Source organism: Solanum dulcamara, chromosome 2 (genome assembly GCF_947179165.1).
Source record: "Solanum dulcamara chromosome 2, daSolDulc1.2, whole genome shotgun sequence".
In the NCBI taxonomy this organism is placed as follows: domain Eukaryota; kingdom Viridiplantae; phylum Streptophyta; class Magnoliopsida; order Solanales; family Solanaceae; genus Solanum; species Solanum dulcamara.
In genome coordinates, this window is record NC_077238.1 from 61,261,154 (window position 1) to 61,287,150 (window position 25,997).

Genomic DNA, 25,997 nt, shown 5'->3' on the forward strand with positions numbered 1-25,997 from the left:
TGAAACAGGTAAAAGTCATAAAACAGTAAAATTCTGATTTCAGAAAGAAGCTGAGCTGTTACTTAACTAATTATATTTTTTACTTTACAAGGCAGAATATGTGTTTTCTTGGAATGTCAGGAAACTAAACAAAATAAAGAAAAAAAAAGGTAAAACAATAGGTTCTTTTGGAATCTATCATTTGCTTGCCAGGTACTCCAATTTAGGCTGCTTGTACATGCAACTTTCACATAAATGATTATGCTTTTATTTCTTGTCCCTGCAATGTAAAAGCCTTTGATACTTGTACAACACAAGAATTCAACCTTAATACAATACAAGCAGAACTTCTTAATTACTTTTAGTTGATCATCAAGGATTACAATCATTGTCCAACCTAAATAACACGTAAAATTTTAAGTAAACCTATGCCACAACTGAGTTAGCACACACACAATGTGGGATGCGTGTGTTTACTTATACAACTTTATATAAATTTAAATACATACTTGTGTACATTCAAAGTTGGAGGGCATATATGTCAACTGATACCAAGTCTAAAGACCATGTATGTGTATTATGACTTGATTTTGGGGGGGACATCAAGGTACAAAGACAAGTTCGTATTTCATGACTCCAAAATATCAAAAATATGTAATTTTTATGACGAGTATTGATCACCAGACCATTTTTGATGGACTAAATAAATTTCAGTCCAAAAGGAGTCTGTTAACCAAATATACAGAAAATCAACATGTTTTAACACACACACAAAAATTAAAAATACCCATAATTATGAATTCATGACTATGAAATGTCAAAAAATAAGACTGAACCCATAGGTGACCCCCTAAAGTTTGACACCTTAAATAGACTTGGTTCATTTTAGACACCTCATATGGAGGTCCGCTGTGTCATTTTGACACCATTTATATATTCTCAGAACTAGCTTAAGCTTGTGTATCAAACGTGTCCTACATGGATAAATAAACAAATCAACAAGTGACACGTGGTTTCTATTTTATTTTTAAAAAAAGCTCACTTTTATTTTTTCTTCTCTCTCCGGAATATCCCACCCCACCCCATTTTCTTCTTCTTCTTCTTCATTTTAGTGCCTTCTTTCTCTTTCTCTTTCTCTATGTTTTTCTTTTCCAAATACACCAAATTCATGTGTTTTTCTTGTACCAAATAAAATTTTAATTTCTTATGTTACATTTCTTGCTTCCTTCTTTCTTGAATATCTATTTTGTATTTTGGGTGAAAAATAACAGTATTATTTAAATGGTGATGTGAAGATATTATGGGAAGGATGTTATTCGAAAAGGGCACAGTTATAATGAGGAAGGAGTAAATAAGGCTCACTAAGAAATTAGGAGTTTTTTTTGGAATTGTCAGAGGCTTTTTCTAAAAATTGTATCTATTTGTGTGAATTAATTTTTTTAAATGATGTTATTTTGCTTAATTTTTTCAATTGTAAGGAATCTTTAAATCTAAAAGGACTTGGAGTGTAATAGCTTGTTTCTATCCTAAATTTTGTTGTTAAATTAGGGCAATTTGCAATAAGAAAAACTGGAAAAAATGAGAGTTTTTTATTATTCTTGAGGGTAAAAGGTTTTTATTCAATTGTTGTAGCAGACACCATTGATGTAGTAGAGCTTAAATTATTTTTTTGATTTGATTTTAAAAATAAAAAACAATATCACAAATTCTTAGAGAATGTTGGTGGTCTTATTGTTTTAGTAAAGAAATTGACTTTTGTTGTTGAAGAAATTGGTTTCTAATGTAACCCAACAAAATTTTATATGATTTTTTCAAAAAGTTGTGTGGTGATGGAGGATGGTGGAAGGTGTTGGAAAAAAAGAGTGAGGAAGTAGAAGAAAGAAAGAAGAATATTTTCCAAAAAAAAAGCTATTCACGCATTGAAAATTCGTGTAACACACTTGTTGTGTTGAGTCAGCGAAAAGTGTCAAAATGACACAGCAGACCTCCACGTGAGGGGTTTAAAATGAACAAAGCATAATTGAGGTGTATAAGTGAAAGTTGGTGCCAACTTTAGGTGGCCACCAATGGGTTCAATCAAAAAATAATGATGCCATGGTGAGTATTGGGAACCAACCCGATTTTAATGGACGATCAAATTCAGACCAATTGAAATCTGACAATTAAATTCAAAACAATTAACATGTATTAATACACGAAAAAAACACGCATAATCATGAATGCGTGTTTCGTGGCCCAAAATGCCAAAAAATATGTTTGTCATGGTGATTATTAGTCACCAGGCCATTTCTGATGGTTGATGAATCAATCAAATTTTAGGTCAATCAAAATTCATATTATAAGTTTAGAAAGATCAACATGTACTAATACATAGAAAATGACACTGATAATCATATATTCACATTTCATGATCCCAAGATGCCAAGAGAACAACGTTTGTCATGGTAAATATTGATCACCATGTTATTTTTGAGAAAATCCAATCAAATTTCAGACCAATCAAAATTCATCACTAAATTCTAAAAAATTGGTTTATACTAGTAAGTTAATTAAAAATAAAAACTTGCATATTCATGAATTCGTGGCCAATTGAGTGAATTTTTGGGCCTCTTTCTTTCTCGGATTGTCATTTGGTCAAAAGAAAGCATTTCCATTTTCTTGGGATATGTCCAAGACTTGATATTTTCTATTGAGGAGGAGAAAAAAATGAGACATGTAAAATCAATCACATAAAACCTTCTATCAATTCAGTCCCATGTGTTTCCAAAGAAGAAAATAAAAATAATTGAGAAAAAGAGAAATTGAAACTCCAAACAAAATTGAACTCAATTAATTTCATATAATTTACATGTTATACTTTAAACTTCTTTCTCTATAAGTGTAACTGGGCTCCCTCCTTTTATTTTTCCCCTTTTTATCTCAATAATCAGATGCTCAAATCCAACCCGTGTTAGAAAAGAAAAGGAAACAAATTACATTATTCACTGTTCAAAATTTTCGAATAGTGATTCCCAATCCAAGTTAATTCTATTTCAACTCTTTCTCACAAAAAGACGATCAAACAATTTCAGCCATGATCGTTACGGATTGCATCATTCATATAATATACAAAAAGAAACTCTAGAGAGTTAAAACTTGGGTAGGATCCACAAATTCAGGTAAGTAAAGAGTTTCAAATCTTTATGGCCTGGGCATGCACCTCCGTGCAAGTTCCTATACATATGTTTTCTGTGATCATTTTTTTTAAAGATAGAAGTCCTAACCTATAGTACCAGTAAATATCGAATAATATCTCTGCTCTTTAGATGAGTCCATCTGTAGTGGAGAAATTATGGTAAAGTTTTCCTATTTATTACCTTTTCCTCCTAGAAAAAGAGTTTCTTGTTCCTTTTCTGACAAGGATGATGAGTGGCAATAGTGTAGGTGAGAAGCCTTCATATAGTTATCACTTTGCACGAGCTTCAAAAGAAAGAGAAATCAAGTCACTAAGCAGAAAATTAGAGCCGATCCACAATATTTTTTTTACACCTCCCACCATCTTTTGCTCCCCTTGGTGACTCAAACACCACAACTTCAAAAAGATTGAGGATGCTTACCAAGAAAATTCCTCTTGTCTATTTTCTTCGACCATTCAATCATTTCAAAATAAAAATTAAATTGATACGTTTATGGTGATGGGATACATGAAGGAAAAGATTTGAGTTTGGTGTAAAACTTCATGTGAGAAACAATTGAACTCAATAAATCATTAAATTTCTCAAATCCCAAAGAAAGAACTGATAGTGGAAGATCAATGGGATAGAGATAAATTGCTAGCATACATATCTGAGGAGATGACAGATCATATAATGAATACTATATCTCCAAAACTAAACTCTGACTTGCAGGATGTACCTTGGTGGATGGGTAGTTATAGTGGATCATTCTCTGTCAATTGATGAGGATGAAAAAAGAAAAGGAGGATAAGTATGAGTTGATGTAGGGGAAGGGACTGCCCTTCAAAATTAACTTCTTCTTATGGAGGGCTTGGAAAGGAAGAATAGCCACTGATGACAATTTGAAAAGGATGAGAATTAATATAGTTTCCAGATGTTGGTGCTGTGAGAGACAACAAATGGAAACTATGACACATTTATTTTTAACCTTTTCCATAGCCCAAAAGCTATGGAAGTTCTTTGCTACATGTGCAGGTCTAGATGCTGATACCAGCAATCTAATGCAGATGATAAAAAGATGGTGGTATGCTGATGCACCAACAAACTTCAGAAAGTATATAATGCAGTTCCTGCCTTGATACTATGGAGTTTATGAAAAAGAAGAAGTCATCTAAAGCATGTAGGAAGAATTACTTTTGATGGCCTAGTCCAACAAGTGATAAAAAATATTCAAATGGCGATAAGGGTAAGGTTTTCTGGTATTTAAATTGGGAACTCATGGCCTGACATTGTGAACATACTATGTAATCACAAACCTAGATTGTATCATCACATAGTTCAGTGGAAGTTCCCAACTAAGGGACAATTGAAATGCAATATTGATGGAGCTAGTAAAGGAAATCCAGGTGAAAGTGCATATAGTTTCTGTTTCAAAGACAAACATAGGGATCTAATTTATGCACAAGCTAAAGGAATTGGGATAGCTACAAACATTGAAGCGAAGGCAAGGGCAATACGTGCAGCTCTATTTATAAGTGCTAAGAAAGGGTTTCAAAATCTGGTGATTGAAACGGGTTCCATGAGTTTAATGAAAATGATCTTAAAAATGTGGAGAATACCTTGGGAGATTGCAGAGATACTGAAATATATCATCAAAGAGGTGCAGCAACAACAAGTTACTGTCACACCCCAATATCAACAGGGTGTGATGGGCACCCGACCCCGTGCTCGGAGCCGAGCGAACCCGCTAACTCATATTACATTCTCAATCCCTTAAGAATTTTGCATTAAAAAGAAATGAAAAAAACATAGCTACGCTTTCCGAACTTGCTATCAAAAATCTATCATCTCATGCGACATAATAACATATCGGCTGGTGACGCCGCTTACAAAGATGACACTCTATACCCACAACTCTGTCTGCAAAGTCTCTAACTTCGAATGAAACATCATAGCACATATACTCTGACTCGGCAGCACTCCAGAAACAAGTGGAGTTGCTAACCCTGCTGCAACATCTTCTATGATAACTTCTACTTGTCTGGGTGTACCTGCGTGGCATGAAACGCAACCCCCAAAGAAAAGGGGGTCAGTACGAGTAATGTACCGAGTATGTAAGGCATGAAAATCAGCATAATAAAGAACATAAGGTATGAACAACCATATCGTAGAATCATAGACATATAGTGAGATAAGAGAGTAACCTGTACATATGAGTGCCCTTTTAGGCCGGATGCCATGCATGCTTGTCTTATCATAAAAAAACATTTCTTGTTCATATTCATAGAAAATAGAAGTCATATCACCGAACAACGTCGGCGTGCCCACATATTTCCCGCGTCCGGGCATCTCGCGTCCAGGATGAAAATTACTCCAACTGATCAGGTGGGAATGCGTCTATAGCGCCACATATACACCTCTCCATATCCCCTATATACATATACATATACATATAGACAGCATGCACGAGAGCCCAATGAAAGTCGTGTATTTATCGAAGTGACGGAAGATCGGTAACCTCCGATTGTATTATAGACTAACCATGGTCGCTTTGTCTCACCTTGAAGGAACAATTATTATAGGATGAGACTATCAACGAAAGATAATATTAAGAGAACGTAGAATAAGGTCACAATCTTATAAGGCGTCAAATCGTATACATATGCACATATGACCAATTTTCAAGACTCGTAGAATAATCGGAATGAGCTATGATTAACAAAACAAGATAAGAGTCATATCAAGTACCTTTCAAAAATTACCATGGATTATATCAACATAAAACTTTTGGAATCATATACACGTATTTAAGCACGAGAAAAATATCTTTTGGAAACTCAAGAAAATTGACCATCCTAGTGGCTCTACGAATAGGACTTCCTTGAAATTGTACAAAATGACATATACTTGTTTCATAAAAATTATGCCAAAAGAAAGTGTAGCTCTATATACTTATGTCAAAACATGCCAAGAGAAAGAAGAGTAAACATTACATACATGAAGCCGTTCTTATCTTAGCCATCATAGACATATTCTCATCCTCGACATCATCAATGTCGTTGTAAAACATATCCATCGTCATTGCCATAAAAACTTGTAATATTGTAAACCTTTGTTTTGGGAAACTATAGACATTTTGGAAAACATTAACGGGTTATAGGAAAAAGTAGTCATTTCCTTGGGACCATTGACACCTATCTTTTGAAAACAAAGAATATATGGAAGCACTTATGAAACCATAACATCGGAATCATGCCTTGAAAAAGAAGGGTAAGCCTTACATACTTATACCAAAGACATGCCAAAAGAAGGAACGGTTAGCTTTACATACCTTGTCCGCTTCCTTAGTCACCCCACCTAACTCTTGGCCTTTCCAAAATCTATAACAAGATTAATAAATGCCAACATTAGCTATAGGTATCCAAGAACCTCATTCTAAACTAACATTTTGTCTACCGAAATTTCGACAGCACTTTCCCTGTAAATACACCATCCCCGAGAATCTAACTCGGCCAATTTACCAACAATCATACCAAATCAATATACTACTTTCTCCAAGACCTTTCAATTCCAATAAGAACAATAACAATCTAATCCCTTGTTTCAAATTCAATTACCACAACCCAATAATTTACACACTAACCACATCATACTAACAATATTAGCAATTATTACAAAACACAATTTACACTAGTAGTCTTTCTTCTTTTTCTTCTTTCTTCTTTCTTCTTTCTCTTCTTTCTTTTATTACATAAGGCCACAATTTCTACTCCAACTTCACACCTTCAACTAATATCAACATTTCTTATTCCCTTACTAGCTCAAGACCATTTAAACATAATTCAAAAGAAATTAACATTATTCCATACAATATACCAAAAATTCCATCAAAATCATAATCCACCCAAAACTTCTACAAACACAACGGAACTACCAAATCGCATTGTCTTCCTCCAAATTCATTAAGAATAACAATAATCCTCATATTAAAATTCCACTTCCATGATTTCATAAAACTATACTAAAATCACATAATTTCATATAACAACTTGTAACCAATTTCAAGGCCGTCTCGAATCGTTCAACTTTTAATTACACCATAACCGCCATAACAACACAACTAACAAGCTAAATAAAGTTCAACTCCTCTTCTTCCAACCAACACACCACATGTCCACACACACCCACTTTCACACCCACATGTTCACACACCCACATACATCACAATTACATGATTTCCACTTAATTCTACTAGCTACAACACATAGACTTCTTCCATAACATAAAAGATAGAATTCTTACCTTTTCTTCAATTTTCGACTTGCCACAATCGTATTTCTCTCGCTTACCCAATTATACCCCTTTGAAGAGGAGCTTGAACTTAGTAAGAATTTGAGAAAGACGAGATTTTTAGATCAAAATTGAAGAACTTGGCAATTTTTTCCCCTTTTTGTCTCTAGCTTCGGTCTCTTCTTTTCTCTCTTGAAGACTTGATTTTTCTTGAATGTTCTAGGACCTTATGACTAACTAGCCCCTTTCTCTTCTTTTATAACATGACTAAATCATATGGGCTTGGATCTCCCTTTTCTTTTTCTTTTGTTTTGGGCCATGACTTATGATTGGGCCTCTCTTATTATTTTGATTTCTTTCCAAGCCCAAATCCCTTGGTCCATATGTTTTCATAAACTACATTTTGTGAACTTCCAACTTATATATATATATATTTATTTATTTATTTTTCCTTATTCTTTTTTTTTCCAATATTTCCATCTCCAAAATTTCATAACCAACTTATGTATCAAACAAGACCAAAACGTACCATTATCCTTCACTTGTTACAATTATTCCAAATGTCCAAATGTACAAAAATATGGATTGTAACATTCTCCCCCCCTTTAGAACATTCGTCCTCGAATGTTAAATAAAACCTTCTTCAAAATCTTATAGAGACTATAGGGAAAATTTCTTTCTTCCCTACTAGTGATTAGTTAGCGCTCACACTCATTTCAACTTCTCCATCCAAAAGTACTTGTACTCCAGTGACCCGTGTTTCTAGCTCTGTTATAACACTATCTTCATTCTAGTGGATACCACTTGTTCCACTTAATGGGCTCGCAACGCGTCAATGATTTTGTAGAGCTACATCCCTCATCCTTGAGGGGTCTTTATACTTTTCACGGCGGAATCACATATCCACAATACTCCTTTATATCTCATAAGCTTTTATCCTTGTCGGGTACCTAAGGTTAACTTCCAATTCTTCTCAATCTCATGACAATTCTATTTTAATAATGGTCTTATCTTCTCGCCTTTTCATACTACTCCTTCCGTTCAGAGCTATCTATTCCCTTTTTCTTTCTAGAAAATTCCGACAGAGTTTCCTCTATATTCCTTACTATCTCAAACCTGCACTCAGGAAATACCAACAATGCCATGCAAGTCCAACATATATATATATCCATATCATATCATATCACATTCGCAATGCCTCACAGGGCTAATATATACATACATTTATAACATATCATATCCCAGCCGCACAAGGCTTCCTACATTAGGCCGAAACAAAAATGATAACTTGCCCCTATAGCCAGCAAAAACTATACTTAGTACTCCCCTATACCTATGATCGATCAGTCCCTATCTCGACCTGGTGACCTAGGAGGTGAAGTATGTTCCCCATCACTATCTGGATGCCATTTGCTTGTCTGTCCCTCGTCGTCGTCTTCGCTTGAATCCAAAATATATTAATAGCCAGGAAATTCTTGGTTCACTGACGACCAAGATAGAGGGCTCGAATATATCGTAACACTTACCGTAGGAGCTGGCCTGACATAGTGTTTGGTCATAAGAGCAGCTGGCGTGGCTTCTAGAACCACTTTCCTGGTCATCAGATGCTCTTGGGGACCTACTGTTGAGCCTTCCGAAGGATCGGTCTCTATAACATAATCAGGGTCTTCAGAGGGATCCGTCTCAATCGAATAACTGGGGCTCTGCCTGCTTGGTCCTGGAGCCTGAGGTCCCATGTGTACCCTAGGGACCTTCTCCGCACCCCCTATACTGTCTAGAGCTGGTCTCTTCATCTCCCACCACAGCCTATACCCACCTGCAAGAAAAAAGGTCAGAAACAAGCTTCCCGTAGAGGTCTGACCGTATATCCCGTAGTCCGTTAGGAAGAGATTATCCTGATAGACAGCTCTATCGCACGATCTAAGATAATAGAAGAAGATAATATCCTAAATGTCCTATAGCCTCCTGTTTATAAATGTGGCCGACTTCACATCCATAAACAAGACTCTACTAGACACGACTTTGCAGACAACCCTTTGACCGACCTGCTCTGATACCACTCTGTCACACCCCAATATCAACAGGGTGTGATGGGCACCCGACCCCGTGCTCAGAGCCGAGCGAACCCGCTAACTCATATTACATTCTCAATCCCTTAAGAATTTTGCATTAAAAAGAAATGAAAAAAACATAGCTACGCTTTCCGAACTTGCTATCAAAAATCTATCATCTCATGCGACATAATAACATATCGGCTGGTGACGCCGCTTACAAAGATGACACTCTATACCCACAACTCTGTCTGCAAAGTCTCTAACTTCGAATGAAACATCATAGCACATATACTCTGACTCGGCAGAACTCCAGGAACAAGTGGAGTTGCTAACCCTGCTGCAACATCTTCTATGGTAACTTCTACTTGTCTGGGTGTACCTGCGTGGCATGAAACGCAGCCCTCAAAGAAAAGAGGGTCAGTACGAGTAATGTACCGAGTATGTAAGGCATGAAAATCAGCATAATAAAGAACATAAGGTATGAACAACCATATCGTAGAATCATAGACATATAGTGAGATAAGAGAGTAACCTGTACAGATGAGTGCCCTTTTAGGCCGGATGCCATGCATGCTTGTCTTATCATAAAAAAACATTTCTTGTTCATATTCATAGAAAATAGAAGTCATATCACCGAACAACGTCGGCGTGCCCACATATTTCCCGCGTCCGGGCATCCCGCGTCCAGGATGAAAATTACTCCAACTGATCAGGTGGGAATGCGTCTATAGCGCCACATATACACCTCCCCATATCCCCTATATACATATACATATACATATAGACAACATGCATGAGAGCCCAATGAAAGTCGTGTATTTATTGGAGTGACGGAAGGTCGGTAACCTCCGATTGTATTATAGACTAACCATGGTCGCTTTGTCTCACCTTGAAGGAACAATTATTATAGGATGAGACTATCAACGAAAGATAATATTAAGAGAACGTAGAATAAAGTCACAATCTTATAAGGCGTCAAATCGTATACATATGCACATATGACCAATTTTCAAGACTCGTAGAATAATCGGAATGAGCTATGATTAACAAAACAAGATAAGAGTCATATCAAGTACCTTTCAAAAATTACCATGGATTATATCAACATAAAACTTTTGGAATCATATACACGTATTTAAGCACGAGAAAAATATCTTTTGGAAACTCAAGAAAATTGACCATCCTAGTGGCTCTACGAATAGGACTTCCTTGAAATTGTACAAAATGACATATACTTGTTTCATAAAAATTATGCCAAAAGAAAGTGTAGCTCTATATACTTATGTCAAAACATGCCAAGAGAAAGAAGAGTAAACATTACATACATGAAGCCGTTCTTATCTTAGCCATCATAGACATATTCTCATCCTCGACATCATCAATGTCGTTGTAAAACATATCCATCGTCATTGCCATAAAAACTTGTAATATTGTAAACCTTTGTTTTGGGAAACTATAGACATTTTGGAAAACATTAACGGGTTATAGGAAAAAGTAGTCATTTCCTTGGGACCATTGACACCTATCTTTTGAAAACAAAGAATATATGGAAGCACTTATGAAACCATAACATCGGAATCATGCCTTGAAAAAGAAGGGTAAGCCTTACATACTTATACCAAAGACATGCCAAAAGAAGGAACGGTTAGCTTTACATACCTTGTCCGCTTCCTTAGTCACCCCACCTAACTCTTGGCCTTTCCAAAATCTATAACAAGATTAATAAATGCCAACATTAGCTATAGGTATCCAAGAACCTCATTCTAAACTAACATTTTGTCTACCGAAATTTCGACAGCACTTTCCCTGTAAATACACCATCCCCGAGAATCTAACTCGGCCAATTTACCAACAATCATACCAAATCAATATACTACTTTCTCCAAGACCTTTCAATTCCAATAAGAACAATAACAATCTAATCCCTTGTTTCAAATTCAATTACCACAACCCAATAATTTACACACTAACCACATCATACTAACAATATTAGCAATTATTACAAAACACAATTTACACTAGTAGTCTTTCTTCTTTTTCTTCTTTCTTCTTTCTTCTTTCTCTTCTTTCTTTTATTACATAAGGCCACAATTTCTACTCCAACTTCACACCTTCAACTAATATCAACATTTCTTATTCCCTTACTAGCTCAAGACCATTTAAACATAATTCAAAAGAAATTAACATTATTCCATACAATATACCAAAAATTCCATCAAAATCATAATCCACCCAAAACTTCTACAAACACAACGGAACTACCAAATCGCATTGTCTTCCTCCAAATTCATTAAGAATAACAATAATCCCCATATTAAAATTCCACTTTCATGATTTCATAAAACTATACTAAAATCACATAATTTCATATAACAACTTGTAACCAATTTCAAGGCCGTCTCGAATCGTTCAACTTTTAATTACACCATAACCGCCATAACAACACAACTAACAAGCTAAATAAAGTTCAACTCCTCTTCTTCCAACCAACACACCACATGTCCACACACACCCACTTGCACACCCACATGTTCACACACCCACATACATCACAATTACATGATTTCCACTTAATTCTACTAGCTACAACACATAGACTTCTTCCATAACATAAAAGATAGAATTCTTACCTTTTCTTCAATTTTCGACTTGCCACAATCGTATTTCTCTCGCTTACCCAATTATACCCCTTTGAAGAGGAGCTTGAACTTAGTAAGAATTTGAGAAAGACGAGATTTTTAGATCAAAATTGAAGAACTTGGCAATTTTTTCCCCTTTTTGTCTCTAGCTTCGGTCTCTTCTTTTCTCTCTTGAAGACTTGATTTTTCTTGAATGTTCTAGGACCTTATGACTAACTAGCCCCTTTCTCTTCTTTTATAACATGACTAAATCATATGGGCTTGGATCTCCCTTTTCTTTTTCTTTTGTTTTGGGCCATGACTTATGATTGGGCCTCTCTTATTATTTTGATTTCTTTCCAAGCCCAAATCCCTTGGTCCATATGTTTTCATAAACTACATTTTGTGAACTTCCAACTTATATATATATATATATATATATATATATATATATATATATATATATATATATATATATATTTTTCCTTATTCTTTTTTTTTTCAATATTTCCATCTCCAAAATTCCATAACCAACTTATGTATCAAACAAGACCAAAACGTACCATTATCCTTCACTTGTTACAATTATTCCAAATGTCCAAATGTACAAAAATATGGGTTGTAACAGTTACAATCAAGAATATACATAGAGAAGGCAATCAAATGGTAGATTACTTGGCGAATTTAGCTATCAGTCAGACAGAAATACAGGAATATGAGAATTTTGCAGAATTACCAATAATAGGAAAACACATCATTAATATAGACAAAGCACAAATCCCTACCATCAGATTAAAAACCAAACAGATTTAGCACCATGCAAGTTTAGATTCAGAGATATAAACATAAAGGGAAGGGGATTAGTAGCAGGCATATTTACAATAGAGTTTGCCTTCCGAGGGGGAGCTTTACAGCTGTGCTAATAAAGTTTTTGCTAATATACATTAGCACACAAAAGCTTTCACCAAAATGTCAGGAGTAAAGCGTCATCGTTATCTTTCAGGCATGGAGATTAGCTCGGTACCAAAAAGGAGACATGCAACAAAGATGAAACCAACTGAAGAGAGTAATAGGCAGGTCAAAAAAAAGGAAAAAGGAACAAAGAAGATAAGAAAGAAAGAAAGGAACCTGGGATTGAGCTGCGTACTCTGGACGACGACCACCATGAACTCCACGCATCGGTGGACAACACATTACCTCCTAAACATATTAGTGGTAAGCTTAGAAGGCATCGAAAGATAAAGAATGAGCTAGAGAATAAGGAATTACCTTTCAGTAGTGAATGCTCTTGTGTGAGCTGTATTTCAAGAAAAAAAAGAGGAGCTAGATGGAAACAAACCCAGAGGAAAAAGCGGCGGAATGTCAAGTTCCAATGGCTACCAGCGAGAAGCATCAGAAAGTAAGAGATGAAAATGGAAACTGAGGAAGAGACGGAGATTTTTAATGCAAATTTCCTAATTATAGAGAGGTTTGGGCTCAATTTATTGGGCTTTATGTTATTTGGACTAATTTCTATAAGTAAAAATTATTAGAAAAAATACTTTTTAATAAATAATTATTGATTTTAGCAATATTTTTTATTTATTATCATTTATAGCAATATTATGATATATTTACTATGTATTAAAAGTGAATTATGCATGCAATATAAATGTATTATAAGTGTTTTAAAATATATTATACTTGTTTGGTAAGAAATTGACACAATGTATTATAAGTGTATTAAAGTATGTGATAAATAAATTATCCATGAATAAAACTTGTATTATATGAGTTTTATAAATTATTCTCGCTAATATGTATTAAAATTGTATTATAATTGTATTATAAGTGTTCAATGAAAAAAAATATTATTTCCCTTTCTAGAATGCTTTAACATTGATTAATAAAAAGGCCGTGAGGCCACCAAAAATTTCAGTTAAAAAAAAAAGAACTGATGCTTACAAAGAGAGAAAAGTGGTCCAAGGCACACTTGAACTACCTCAAAAGAAAGAAAATAACACTAATTACAAGCAGGCACCTTGGAATCAAGAACTTGTCTCACCAAACTAAAACTGAAAAATGTCTTCACCAGGTTTGCCTACAAGTGAAGTAAGCTTGTATGTGAATAAATTCATCCTAACAACTTTTATATATTTTGCTACTCTATAAGGAGCCTTGACCAGGTTTGCCTAAAAGGGAGAGTCCATTTCCATCCCATATTTTACAATGACAACTTTCTTCTCCGGTTCGTTTCCATCTTTAAACCTCTGACACCATTTGTATATTAAACTTTTCTTGTGTATTTTCAAATTTCTAATTACCGTATGAGTATCATCATCTTTTTTATCTTTCATGACTTGGGGGACATTACTTGGAAAGAGTAGAGGACTGTAAGGGGAAGATTCAGACTTGGGAAAAAGTCGAGCAAGTAGAGATAGGGGACCAAAATGTATAAATTTTGTCACTCTCAGTTATCTGAGTTTTGATGTATGACAAACCTATTAGGGACTAGGTATGTTTGTTGCTATTACATAGTAGGCTGTACTATTCTGAGCCATGTGGCAACATTACAGTTAGACTGCAGAAAGGCCTTTCTGCCTCGAGTCTAGAGAAAGGATTAAGGTTGTTGCTTCCTCCACTCCACCTATACAAGGGGATGTGAACAAAGAAAACCCTAAATTTTCACAACACAAAAGATAGCACTCCGCCGCCATTGCTTGCAAGAGGAAAGGGTTGTAACAACTGAGGACTAAACATCTTCAGTCTACTTGAGCAGGTCCTCAGTTGTAAACCTAAAGGTTAATTCTAAGTTGTTTAGTCAGTGTATTTCGTTCTTATCATTGTAAACCTACTCTTTATTGTTGAAGCCATTTGTAGGTGGTCTGTTTGCTAATATTATTTGTTGAAGTGATTAGCTGATCTAGTTGTTATTTGCAATAGAGGTATTGCAGTATTGCTTACAATAGAGTTGTTGTAAGGGGGAAGGGATAAATAGTTTAATTCCTTGATTGAAAGAGGTTCTAGTGTGAAACTTGCTCGTGTTTTAGTAAAGTTGTTGAAGAAATTTCACATGGTAGGTCGTGATTTTTCCTTCTGTTAGCGGAAACATAAAAATATAAAGAACAAAGAAGAACAATAATATTTAACGTGGTTTGTATCAGAATAATCCTATATCCACCAGAGAACAACTGCATTTATATTAACAAAGAAAGGGGAGAGATTCCAAATACATCTAAGAGAATTGCTCCATCAATTCTCTACTATTCTTATGTATTTTGTAAATGGCTTAGAATATGAGAAGACAAGAGAAAAATGTGATGAGAGGTTACAAATAAATCAAGAGCTACCTATTTATAGAAATAAATTCTTGCTCTTGATGTCATCCATGATATCACATTCTTGTTCTTGATGTCATTCATGACATCACATTGTGTCAAGATGTCAAAGTTCACCAGAATTTCACCTACCAAGTTGCTACATTTTCCTTGAGTAAGAAGATTTCTACATAAACATCGTGTCTTCTTTGCTTTCTTGTTTGTGGTTTGTTACTTTCCGTTCTTAGTCGTTCTCAGTAATGGACCTAGTCCCTTGACTCTTGGTGGATTCTTACAAGTCATCAAATCATTTGAAAAGTGTGACGTGCAGTTGAAAATCGCACAACTCAAATGGCTAATGATTTAGGGAAAACAACTTTCTTAAAATAAATCCAATTTGTATCTTCTCTCTGAAGTTTGAATTCTTAGAATAGACATACTATTTCTGTTCTTGTACAGATTGCTGGTCAGTTCATAGGATGTTACGTGTCCAAAGTTCAAATTTCTTCTATTTCTTTGTGTATGCCTAAGAAATCAGATTTGGATCACACTATTAGAAATATAGGTTTTTCCCACCATGAATGTCACGATTCGAAATTGGATTATGATGGCGTCTACTATAACCCCTTAGTAGGCAAGCCAAAACCTAAAGCGGAAAGCAATAAATAAACTTCAACAAACCTATGCGGAAGCAATAATAAGGAGAAGAGAGACCCGTAACATAGATATGTATAATACAATATAAAATATACAAAAAGGGCACGAAAGTGACAGAGAATGACTAGGCTATATACAAGAATCAACCTGGACCTGGTGTCACTGATAAAAGAGCATCTAAGTACAGAAATACTTTATACATCAAATCCGTCTTATCAAAATACAAAATGGAAAAACAGTACAAATAAAAGCTAAGCAGCAAGTTTTTGGACGCCAAGAGCTCACCACTATCCAAATTTGCAACGGCCACGGGAGATCCAACGCCCAGTGAGGGTGGCTCTTACTAGGAGCTGCATCAGAAAAAGATGCAAAAGTGTAGTATGAGTATCAAACTACGGGGTACCCAGAAAGATAAAATAAGATGATGCAATACAAATATGGCCAATGCATAAACAGCCCGAAATGCTTTCTCGAGCTCAACAATAAGTGAAATGCAAGAAATGTAACCTAGAAGGATTCTACTGGCCACCCGGAATGCTCTTTGGACTTATCAGAATAGAAATAAACCCAAAATAGTTCTTCAGGCTGTCCGAAAGCTTCCTCGAGCTTAACTTCAACAAAAGCCACAAAAAGTTTGTATGCTTAAAGAACAGCCTCTCTTTTAATCCAAAAAATCTTATAAACTAATGTTTTGCCTTGAAATTCTCAGGTTTCAAAAGTAAACTCATAAATTTAAAGCAAACCTTTTATTTTAAGATAGAAATCTACAAATAGTCTCCTTTCTTTCAAAATTCTAGTTTCCCTTAATTTAAAATCCAAAATCTGCTCCCTCAGAGCTTAAAACGGGAGGAAATCATCACACAATACATTAAGTGACCCAAATACATCCTTCCCCCAGTTTTAGACCCAAATCATGCCGAATACAGAAACCGCACACATGAATGCATATCATAATATTAAACTCATTCAAATCAATTGCACCACACAAAAAACCGGATAAACATCCGTCACAACATAGTTGTACTAATCTGGAACTTCTGCTAGTCCAAGTCCAAGGCCTCGCCCCTCAAACACAAGAATAAAGAGATAAAAGCTCAAAAAATAACCAACGATACATACATTCATACCAAGCCAATCCAAGACGCATAAATGTAAGTTTCACACCACTTAGAAGCACTCTAAGGATCCTATAACAACAATCAAATCTAAGACTCATCCTAAACTAAGGATTTTATGGCTAAAGTGCTGGTCAAATTATCCGAAAAAGGCCAAAATATAGTCTTAGGATCATGCAAATATATAACCTCATTCTAAAGCCTCTCTAACGATCAATGCTACTCAATATATATAAAATCTAACTAATGAGACAAAATTGTAGCCTTCCTCTAAGCCGAAACTGCATTGGAACATCTAATCTAGAGATTTTCTTTTTCGAGATCCTCGGGATGCTGCCACACTATCATAAATAAAATATACATGTCAATATGGGAGTAACGATACCCATATCAGTGTCACAAAATTTGGGTTGGAAATTGAGTAAAAAAATTGACACACGAACAACGACAGTAGATTTAAAAACTACGTCATTATGTTTCCCTCGAGTTGAGGATAACATGCCCGAAAGTTGGGTGGATACGGGGCTCAATTTGGACCTCAATTGGTCCAAATACCAAACTTTGAGAATTTAGAAAACAAGGAATTTGAGCTTCTAAACGGAATCAAATTGCAAATAAGAAGCTAGATTATGAAATAGAAAGTAAAGAGGAAGGAATCTACCTTGAAATCAACTTAAATGGACAAGATTTGAGCACAAACACTCTTTCCAGAGCTCTTTCCAAATATGGCGTCTTTTAAAGAATGAAGGAGATATATCATCAGCGATGATCGCAAAAACGATCAAGTGGCTGCTTAAGTAGTCATCGCTAAAGCGGTCATATAGCCTCTTAAGCGATCAGACCCAAAGACGCCTACCACAAAAGCAGTTCGGAGGCCGCTTGAGTAGTTTGGCCCTGGGTGACCCCTACCACTAAAGCGCTCCGAAGGTCGCTTAGGCGGTTGCACCAACATCCTTGGCATCAACCAAAGACAAAGTTGAAATTTTCTCCGAATTGGTCCTCATAATTCATTTGGAACCCCATAAATATAAACGAACTATGCTACCTCACCAAAATCGATATTTCAAACTCAATAGAATTGATAAAACAAACAACAAAGATCATCTCGATAGAATGTTGATCCAAGTCAACACTTACACAAAGAAACCAAACAAGCAAAACGCAAAACACCACAAAATTATTCTGATCACCTTGGGATCTAAACCAAAGGTCATTGCAGATAAAACCGACATTTTGAAGCTAACAACGCTGACGGAATCCTCATATGAGCATGTTTGACCTACTCCAAACTCAAACATTAGCCAAACTTTCAAAAACTTCTCACTTAACTGCTCAAACTCACGTCGAAGGCCTCGGGACCGAAACCAACCATGCCACTAGCTTAAAATGGACCTTTCAGAGTTGATGTAACTGACGAAAATCTCATACGACATCATATTCTCCGGATATTGACCAAAGTCAACTCTTTCAGTTCAAAGGCTTTCAAAAAGGGGAAACACTCCCAAATTTCTCCCGACCACCTCGTGAATCATGTGGACTATACCTACATACCACAAATGCTGCACAGAAGCTACGAAAAGGGTAAAATAGTTCAAGGTAAATATATACCATATTTCGCAGGAAAGCTTGACTCTCCAAAGTTCAATCCCTACTTATCTTGCATGGACTTAAAAGTTTATATCATCTTAAGTACAACTTTTCAGACAAAAGTGTTTTAACTTTTATATCACCCACTTGAATGAAAAGAAATTACACTGATTTAAAACCATAATATCATTAAGCTTGCTTACTATTGGAATTCTGATCTTAGTTGCGAGTTCATTAAAAAGTAATTGCATAACGACATCATGTTCTTCCAGCACATTTCTAAACATAAAGAAGTAATTTCTGGAGCTAAAGAAAAATCTTATAACATGAACAAAACATTCTAGTTTCTCACTCCTAGTGATGATTTAATTGTTGCTATCATTTGAGTCAAGATGCTAGCATATTGTACAGCTGTGTGCTGTGAAGTGTATTGATCAGAGAGGCCATACTCTGAAAATTTTTGTTCAATGTGCACAAAATGACCTGGTAATGATCTTTTTACAAGAGCTTCCTTCCATATGTCGAAGAATTCACCCATAATCTGGTGCGATGTTTCCCATGAGGAAATCGGAAGATACTCCATCTACAAAACAAGAAAAGGACACAAGAAGTAAATATTTTTCAAGGTAAAGCTCGATAAATGAATTTCTTTCCATTCAGAATAAAAAACATAATAGATGACAATATATCTATGTTTCAAAAAAGGCCTAACCACATAACAACCATTCAACTGAGAATAAATATCTAAAAGTATTTCATACCTCCATAATTATTCCCCTTATTGGAACAATTTTGCCCACTCGCAATCGGAAGTCACCAAGTCGATACTGAAACCCCTATATAATTCAAATGAGTATTATGAAGTAGTGCTATGTAAGTCCTTTTATAGAATTTTAAAATACAAACCAAAGCAAGGCAATACTGTTACGTATCAAAAATATCTTCTACCAATCACCATAGAGAACATACAATCTTCACCAATAATATGTAATGTTTTGCTATTGCGAGGAACAAGCTTGATCAGTTCAATGAATGAGTTCTTGTGAGGAAAAGTATATTTTGCCTTATTCTATAAGAATGAAGCCTTATTTTATGACTGATTGACAATTAGATGAACTAACATTTAGTCTGTAATCATCGAGAAGTTCTTTAATCTTCACAAAGCATTGAAACACAAAAATCATATAATATCACTTACAGATACTTCAATTTTCAAAGTCCAGATTGTGGATGATGCTATATAAGTTAATCATCTTCCTTCCGTAAGAACAATAATTAGCAAATCTTAGTAATACAAACCTCAAAATTGAGTGCAACCTTCATTTTATAAGATTGTAAGGTCTTCATTATCGTCACAATTGATGACTCTGCCTCCATGATCAATCGTTGCTCTCTAATTAGCATGTAATACTTGTTGGGCTGTTCATGAAGTGAAATTCCCAAAAAGCTTTGGGAAAATTCCGATGCATTTGCTTGTTCTATTAAGAGAAGAAAAATCACTCCACAATCAAATCTCCTATATGGATGCAAGAGCAATTTTAAAAATCAAATCTTTATAATGAATTGAGAGGAAAAAAGAGATCTTTCCTTGTGTTTACAGACATGGTGTAATTTGTAAAGTAATGGAATACCTTTGAGTATAGGCTTGTAAAAGCTAAGAGTATTTTTCCATGTTCCATTTTTAACACCATTAATGCTCTCAACACATTGAGATATTTTTGTCAGTATGTGAGTGTTGATTGTTGTTCCTGCATTTGGCTGCCAGTGCAAAATCCTAACAACAAATAAATTGACAAATCATACACATAAACATAAACATACACATCAAAATCTATAAATAATGTTACGTTTCTAGTGAATTCAAAATTGTTACCATTTGAGTGGCATGTTATATATTGCAGATAGAGTTCACTTTTCCTCTTACCCAAAAATTCAACCAAAAAGAAAGAGACTTTGTCTAATGCAAGGAAACATAAGTGAATAAATCTTGAATCCACTATGTTATAGTTCGAAAATGTAGCAAGCATACAACTCTATTTATATGGATTTTGTTAGTAAAATTTCAACAAACTGACCTTTCTTTTACTTAGATTATTAGGTAATTAAATTAATATTTTTCTTCTAATTTACCTCCAAGATACTAATAGAAAAATAATAAATACTAATCCTAAAATGTAGTTCTTGACCAGATTTTCCTAGAAAGGTATCTAGTATGTATAATTATTTCTCTTAATTAATATACCTTTTTTATAAGAGAAAAATCTTTGCTTTGAAAGATTAAAAACAAGTCAAAATTTTTATGCACAAATATAAATTATTTTTATTAAAATAAAGTATGTTCTATCTTTATTTCATCTTATATGATACAATTTTTTTTTATTATACTCATTAGGTATTAAAAATAGTATTTTTTTCCTTTTAATTGTTGTGGCATCAAGAGTTTCTCCTAATCTCCCTCAAAGATAGAAATAGAATAATAATAAATTCTTAGATATAGTTCTCAATAAGATTTTCTTAGAATGGTATCTAGTCTACATATTTATTTTTATTAATTAATATACCTTTTATATAAGAGAAAAATCTATGCTTTGAAAGACTAAACAAGTCAAAACTTTCATACACAAATTAGATCGTTTTAATTTACATAAAATATATACTATCTTTAATTCATCCTACATGTTACAATCCTATTTAAGGAGTCAAATAAATTTATTCAAAATTCTTATCTACATTACGTGTTTTTAATTATAAATTTTTGACTTATGTTACTTTTTAAAAAAATTAAAGATTTTGATTTATTTTTTAAAAATATTTTAAAAAATGGTACACATAAAATTTGTCAACAACACTAAACTATAAAATATATATAGAAGCCAAGAAATTAATTGATTTTCCCACTTCATTTATAACATTTAAAGTTGATGGGAGGCAAAAATATATATTTTTAGTCATTATTCGCTTCATATTTAGTATTTTTGTTTGCCTTTTTTGTGCATAAATCTTATAGATCAAAAAAATAGTGTATTTTATTTGTAGGATTAAATTGACATGAAGATGAAGAGATTTGGAGCTGAAGCTATTTAAAATGGAAGATTATAGAAGGAAATCAAGCAGGTAGCTTAATAGATTAAATTGAATTGTCACGACCCAACACACTGAGTCTGCGGGCACCCACTATACACCCTAAGTAGGAGAACCCTTAACCATTCTAAGAAACGTTGCAGAAATTAATCAAAATTTGAATAATTAAACCAAGGTTCTAAAGAAAACTATTTCAACTTAGAACATCTCAATTATACAAAGACCCCTATGGATACTAGTCTAAACAGGTATAAGAGCTTCTAAGAGTCGTAATAAAATAAAAGACCAATGACCTAGCTTCTACCAAGGAAGAAAAATTAGAAGCTGCTCGAGGATTGCCTTCGTCTTCACCTAAAAGACATAACTGATCCTACAATCAGACTATGCCAATTGGCATATCAAAAGTAGTATCAGTACAAACAACACGTACTGATAGACATCATCGCTCAGACTGATACCCATCACATAATATATAAATAGAAAAATAAGAGATATCACAATAATTAAACTTTATCAATTTAACCATCCTAACCAAATGAGTACACTCCTTACTCCCACCTAACAACCTTAACCACTTAATGATTTCACCCAACCATCACTAGTCCAACTGTCTTACAACACAAGGCATATCCATCTCATAACCACACTTTCTAACTCACCCCGAGTTTTAGGTAGCCACTACCCCTACCACAATTACTTGTGGAAATAATAGTGGTAAAACTCTCTGGCAACTAAAAATCTCAACTTCTAATTCTACAAATATAGAATACGATTATACCATATAGATCACATCCAGGCCTAACAAGGCCCATTCTCTTCTCCACCAATAAGTTTATTCAAGATCATAATCCTTATAACTAGCACACCTCAACTCAAGAGTTCACTTACAGGTCTTTAGTTCGTGGCTTATTTACCACTAATCTTATCATTACATGAAAATACAGATATCATCAAGTCCTCTCATGGGACCATCTAGACACACATACTTGGCCATATCAGGGGACCCAATCCAGTCATATTTGTGTTAGAATATGACACGCAATCTAAGAATGTGTCAGAACGTGACATCCAATCCAAATATGTATTGGAGCATAACACCCGATCCATATATTTGTTGAAACGTGACACTCGATCCATATATTTATCAGAACATAACACCCGATCCATTTATGAGTCAAAACATGATACCTGATCCAGTTATACAAACCAACCATAAAATACCATCAGTAGATCACATTATATCAATAGAACAGGTTCATCACAAACAAGCCAGCAAGTAATCATTTATATAAAAACTAACATGTTTTTCTTATCGGTACACATTTAGGCATATCATAAGTAATGCAATAACATTCTTAAAACGATTCTAGGAACCCAACCAATACCCACACTACCAAACCCTTAAGGTATATCATTAATCTCTACTTAGTTTTATATTACTATACGCAATACTATGCCCATTATAAAATAACCATCTGTATGTAATAATATCACCAGCAAAGACATTTTCCTAAATCATTATAGCATCTTTTTACCCGGTCACATTCGAATCAGACACTAACACAATTGAATTTCTACCCATGAATCATGACCTACTGCTTAGTTATATGATTTCTCATTAAATTTCCTTCTATACTACACAATAGGTATAGATTTACTATTGAGAAAAGAGAAGCCTAGCCTAACTGAGCATCAAGTAATCGTGGAGAGATAATGCTGCTGAAATCATTGATTCCTGATGTTTTACGGGCAAGACCGGATGGAATATCACCGGTTGAAGCCTTCTGAATGCTGAGATTCCTTCTCCTCTTCTGCACATGTCACGCCCCAAGAGGGTACCCTAGGCGTGGCCGGCACTCAGAAACCATCTCTGGCTTCCGAGAGAACCACTTGGTCTCATTACTCATTTGTTCATCAGCGGAAGACTTAATAATACTAATGTGGGATTGTCATAATCAAAGGAAAAATAGATAATTCTTAGAAGAAGTAGTTTCTAAGGAGAACTACTCCGATTACATCATCAGACTCTGTCTATGAAGCCTCTAATACTCTTAGATGGTGCCAATGACATGTCCATGGCTACCTCAAAAGAAACATCACACTCAACAATAATAAAAGGATAAGGAGTTCCTTCGAATACAAGAAGGACTCACCAAATAGCTGAAAAAAAATGATCTTCAACGATGCGCCTGTTGAGGATCTCTAACACCTGTATCTGCATCATAAAACGATGCAGGTCGAATGACGTCAGTACGTGGAATGTACGAGTATGTAAAATGGCAGGAAGGTAAGGACAGATATCAAGAAACTCCTCTTAAGAAAACTCAGCTCAGAACTCAATATCATCTCAACATGAATATGTAATGCAAGTTTAAAATATAATAATAAAAATAATAGTAATAAGCAATGCTTACTCAGTTGGGAGTTTCTCTAACCGACAACCATCACTTATGAGCTAGCGATGATACAACGAAGCGATGTCGTTGCCACATCCATCCAATACCTTGCCAGGGTAAAGGACATCACCATCTTGGATCCATTCATCAAAGTCCTCTTTTTGGGACTTAAGAGGCATAGCCTCCATCCTACGCTGGCTACGTAGTTCTGGGGTTTGAGTCAATTAAACTCTTACCCAACTCGGTGCTCAATACTACTCCCAAAATATGTGCTCATATTAAACTCATCATCTAGTCTCATTGGACTTTAATTTAAATCATCAAACTCATCTCATTTCATGTTCATCAATCATTATACTTCCAAAAACATCATTTACATCTCATCAATACATCTTGCTCAAAATATCATTTTCTCAAATTCATTCAAATTCAACTCTTTTACTCTTTTAAAACTCAATAAAATACATATATAGTATTAATTCATATAACTCTCTTTTTATCAATAAAAATAATAAAAAGCCAACATCTTTACTCAAAACATATGTAAAAATATTCATGAACATCAAATCAATTAGAATTCATGGGAAAGTAGCCATGAACAATAATTCCAATAATATGAGAGATAACAATAATAATAATATTAATGCATAAATATACCAAACTCAATAGAAGAAGAATTAATTCATCTAGAATTCAAGATTTGAATAAAACTCAACTATAACTCAATTATAATAAATTTAAATATTGGGCGCATGGACGAACTCAATCCAATGCTATGAAAGCCTTACATACCTTAAATCCGAAGGTTTACTCTGAATTGGAATACTCTTGGATCCCTAGCCTTTTCTTCTCGCCGGAGCGTTTTTTGTACTATCCGGAGTATAAGAATAACCGGAGTAGTATTTTTATACTACTAAAACTAAAACTATATTTGAGAAGAAGTATATAGAGAGAAGAAATGCTTAGGAAAGCTTGATGAATAAAATAAGGAAATAAGGTGGGTATTTATAGGTGGGAAAGAGGAACCTAACAATAAATAAAATAATTATAAAGAAAAATCTGAAAATTTAATGGAATATATTGATGTCATGGATGATGTTAAATGGAGGACAATTTATGTCATGCATGATGTCAAATGCATCTAGATGTTTCCATGGTAGGTAAGATGAGTTCTTTTTAACAGAATACTCATTTTCGAAGCTACGTTTGAATAAGATAAATTACTTATTAGGATTTGGTTTCTTCATAAGAATTGTAGATATGGAAGTCTAGTTTCATATAGTTCAAGAATCAACCAATTTGGAGCAACCTACAGTGAGATATGAATTTTCTTCTATCAACACTCAATTCCGTCACAGCACTATATCTTGCAAAGATTAATTTATTTGACCTACTTATACTCCGAATTTGAAGTTATGTTCTTCATGAAAGTTGTAGGTAAGGATGTTGTGATTACCCAGAAATTTGAATCACCTAATTTGGACCAACCTATGAAAAGTTATGCCCAAAATACAAAGGCTGTATTATTTTTGTCGAGAATTGAAATACCGACATACAACATTTTAGGGGTTGTTACAATATCTCCCCCTTGGGATCATTCGTCCTCGAATGAAGATGAAAATAGGAGACATAAAGAATGAATATCATCAATACATCAACTCCGATACTCAAATGGTTAATGACTCAAACTCAAGAATAAACATCGACTCAAAGGTAGAAGTAAGGAATATTACCTTGAATATCGTCATCAGAAGGCATAAATAGATGAG

The 25,997-nt window shown here is 34.5% G+C and overlaps 1 protein-coding gene and 1 long non-coding RNA gene across 3 annotated transcripts; both read right to left on the reverse strand.

Moving 5' to 3' along the window:
* Positions 1-4,769: 4,769 nt before the first annotated feature.
* LOC129880610 (uncharacterized) lies at positions 4,770-12,522 on the reverse strand. Of its 2 annotated transcripts, none has more exons than XR_008765446.1 (3): positions 12,109-12,522; positions 11,138-11,186; positions 4,770-9,857 (listed from the first exon to the last, which is right to left on the reverse strand). It is a non-coding gene; the product is annotated as an uncharacterized LOC129880610 (long non-coding RNA). The 2 variants fall into 2 exon arrangements; XR_008765447.1 differs by having other exon boundaries at positions 4,770-5,185; positions 6,466-9,857; positions 11,138-12,522.
* Positions 12,523-19,091: 6,569 nt separating this feature from the next.
* LOC129872065 (mediator of RNA polymerase II transcription subunit 20a-like) lies at positions 19,092-20,548 on the reverse strand (the record flags this gene model as incomplete). The annotated part of the gene is made up of 4 exons (XM_055946922.1): positions 19,092-19,334; positions 19,513-19,587; positions 20,051-20,229; positions 20,383-20,548. Coding segments are annotated over 4 exons (663 nt in total), but the record flags the coding sequence as incomplete, so codon positions are not given.
* Between the last annotated feature and the right edge of the window lie 5,449 nt (positions 20,549-25,997).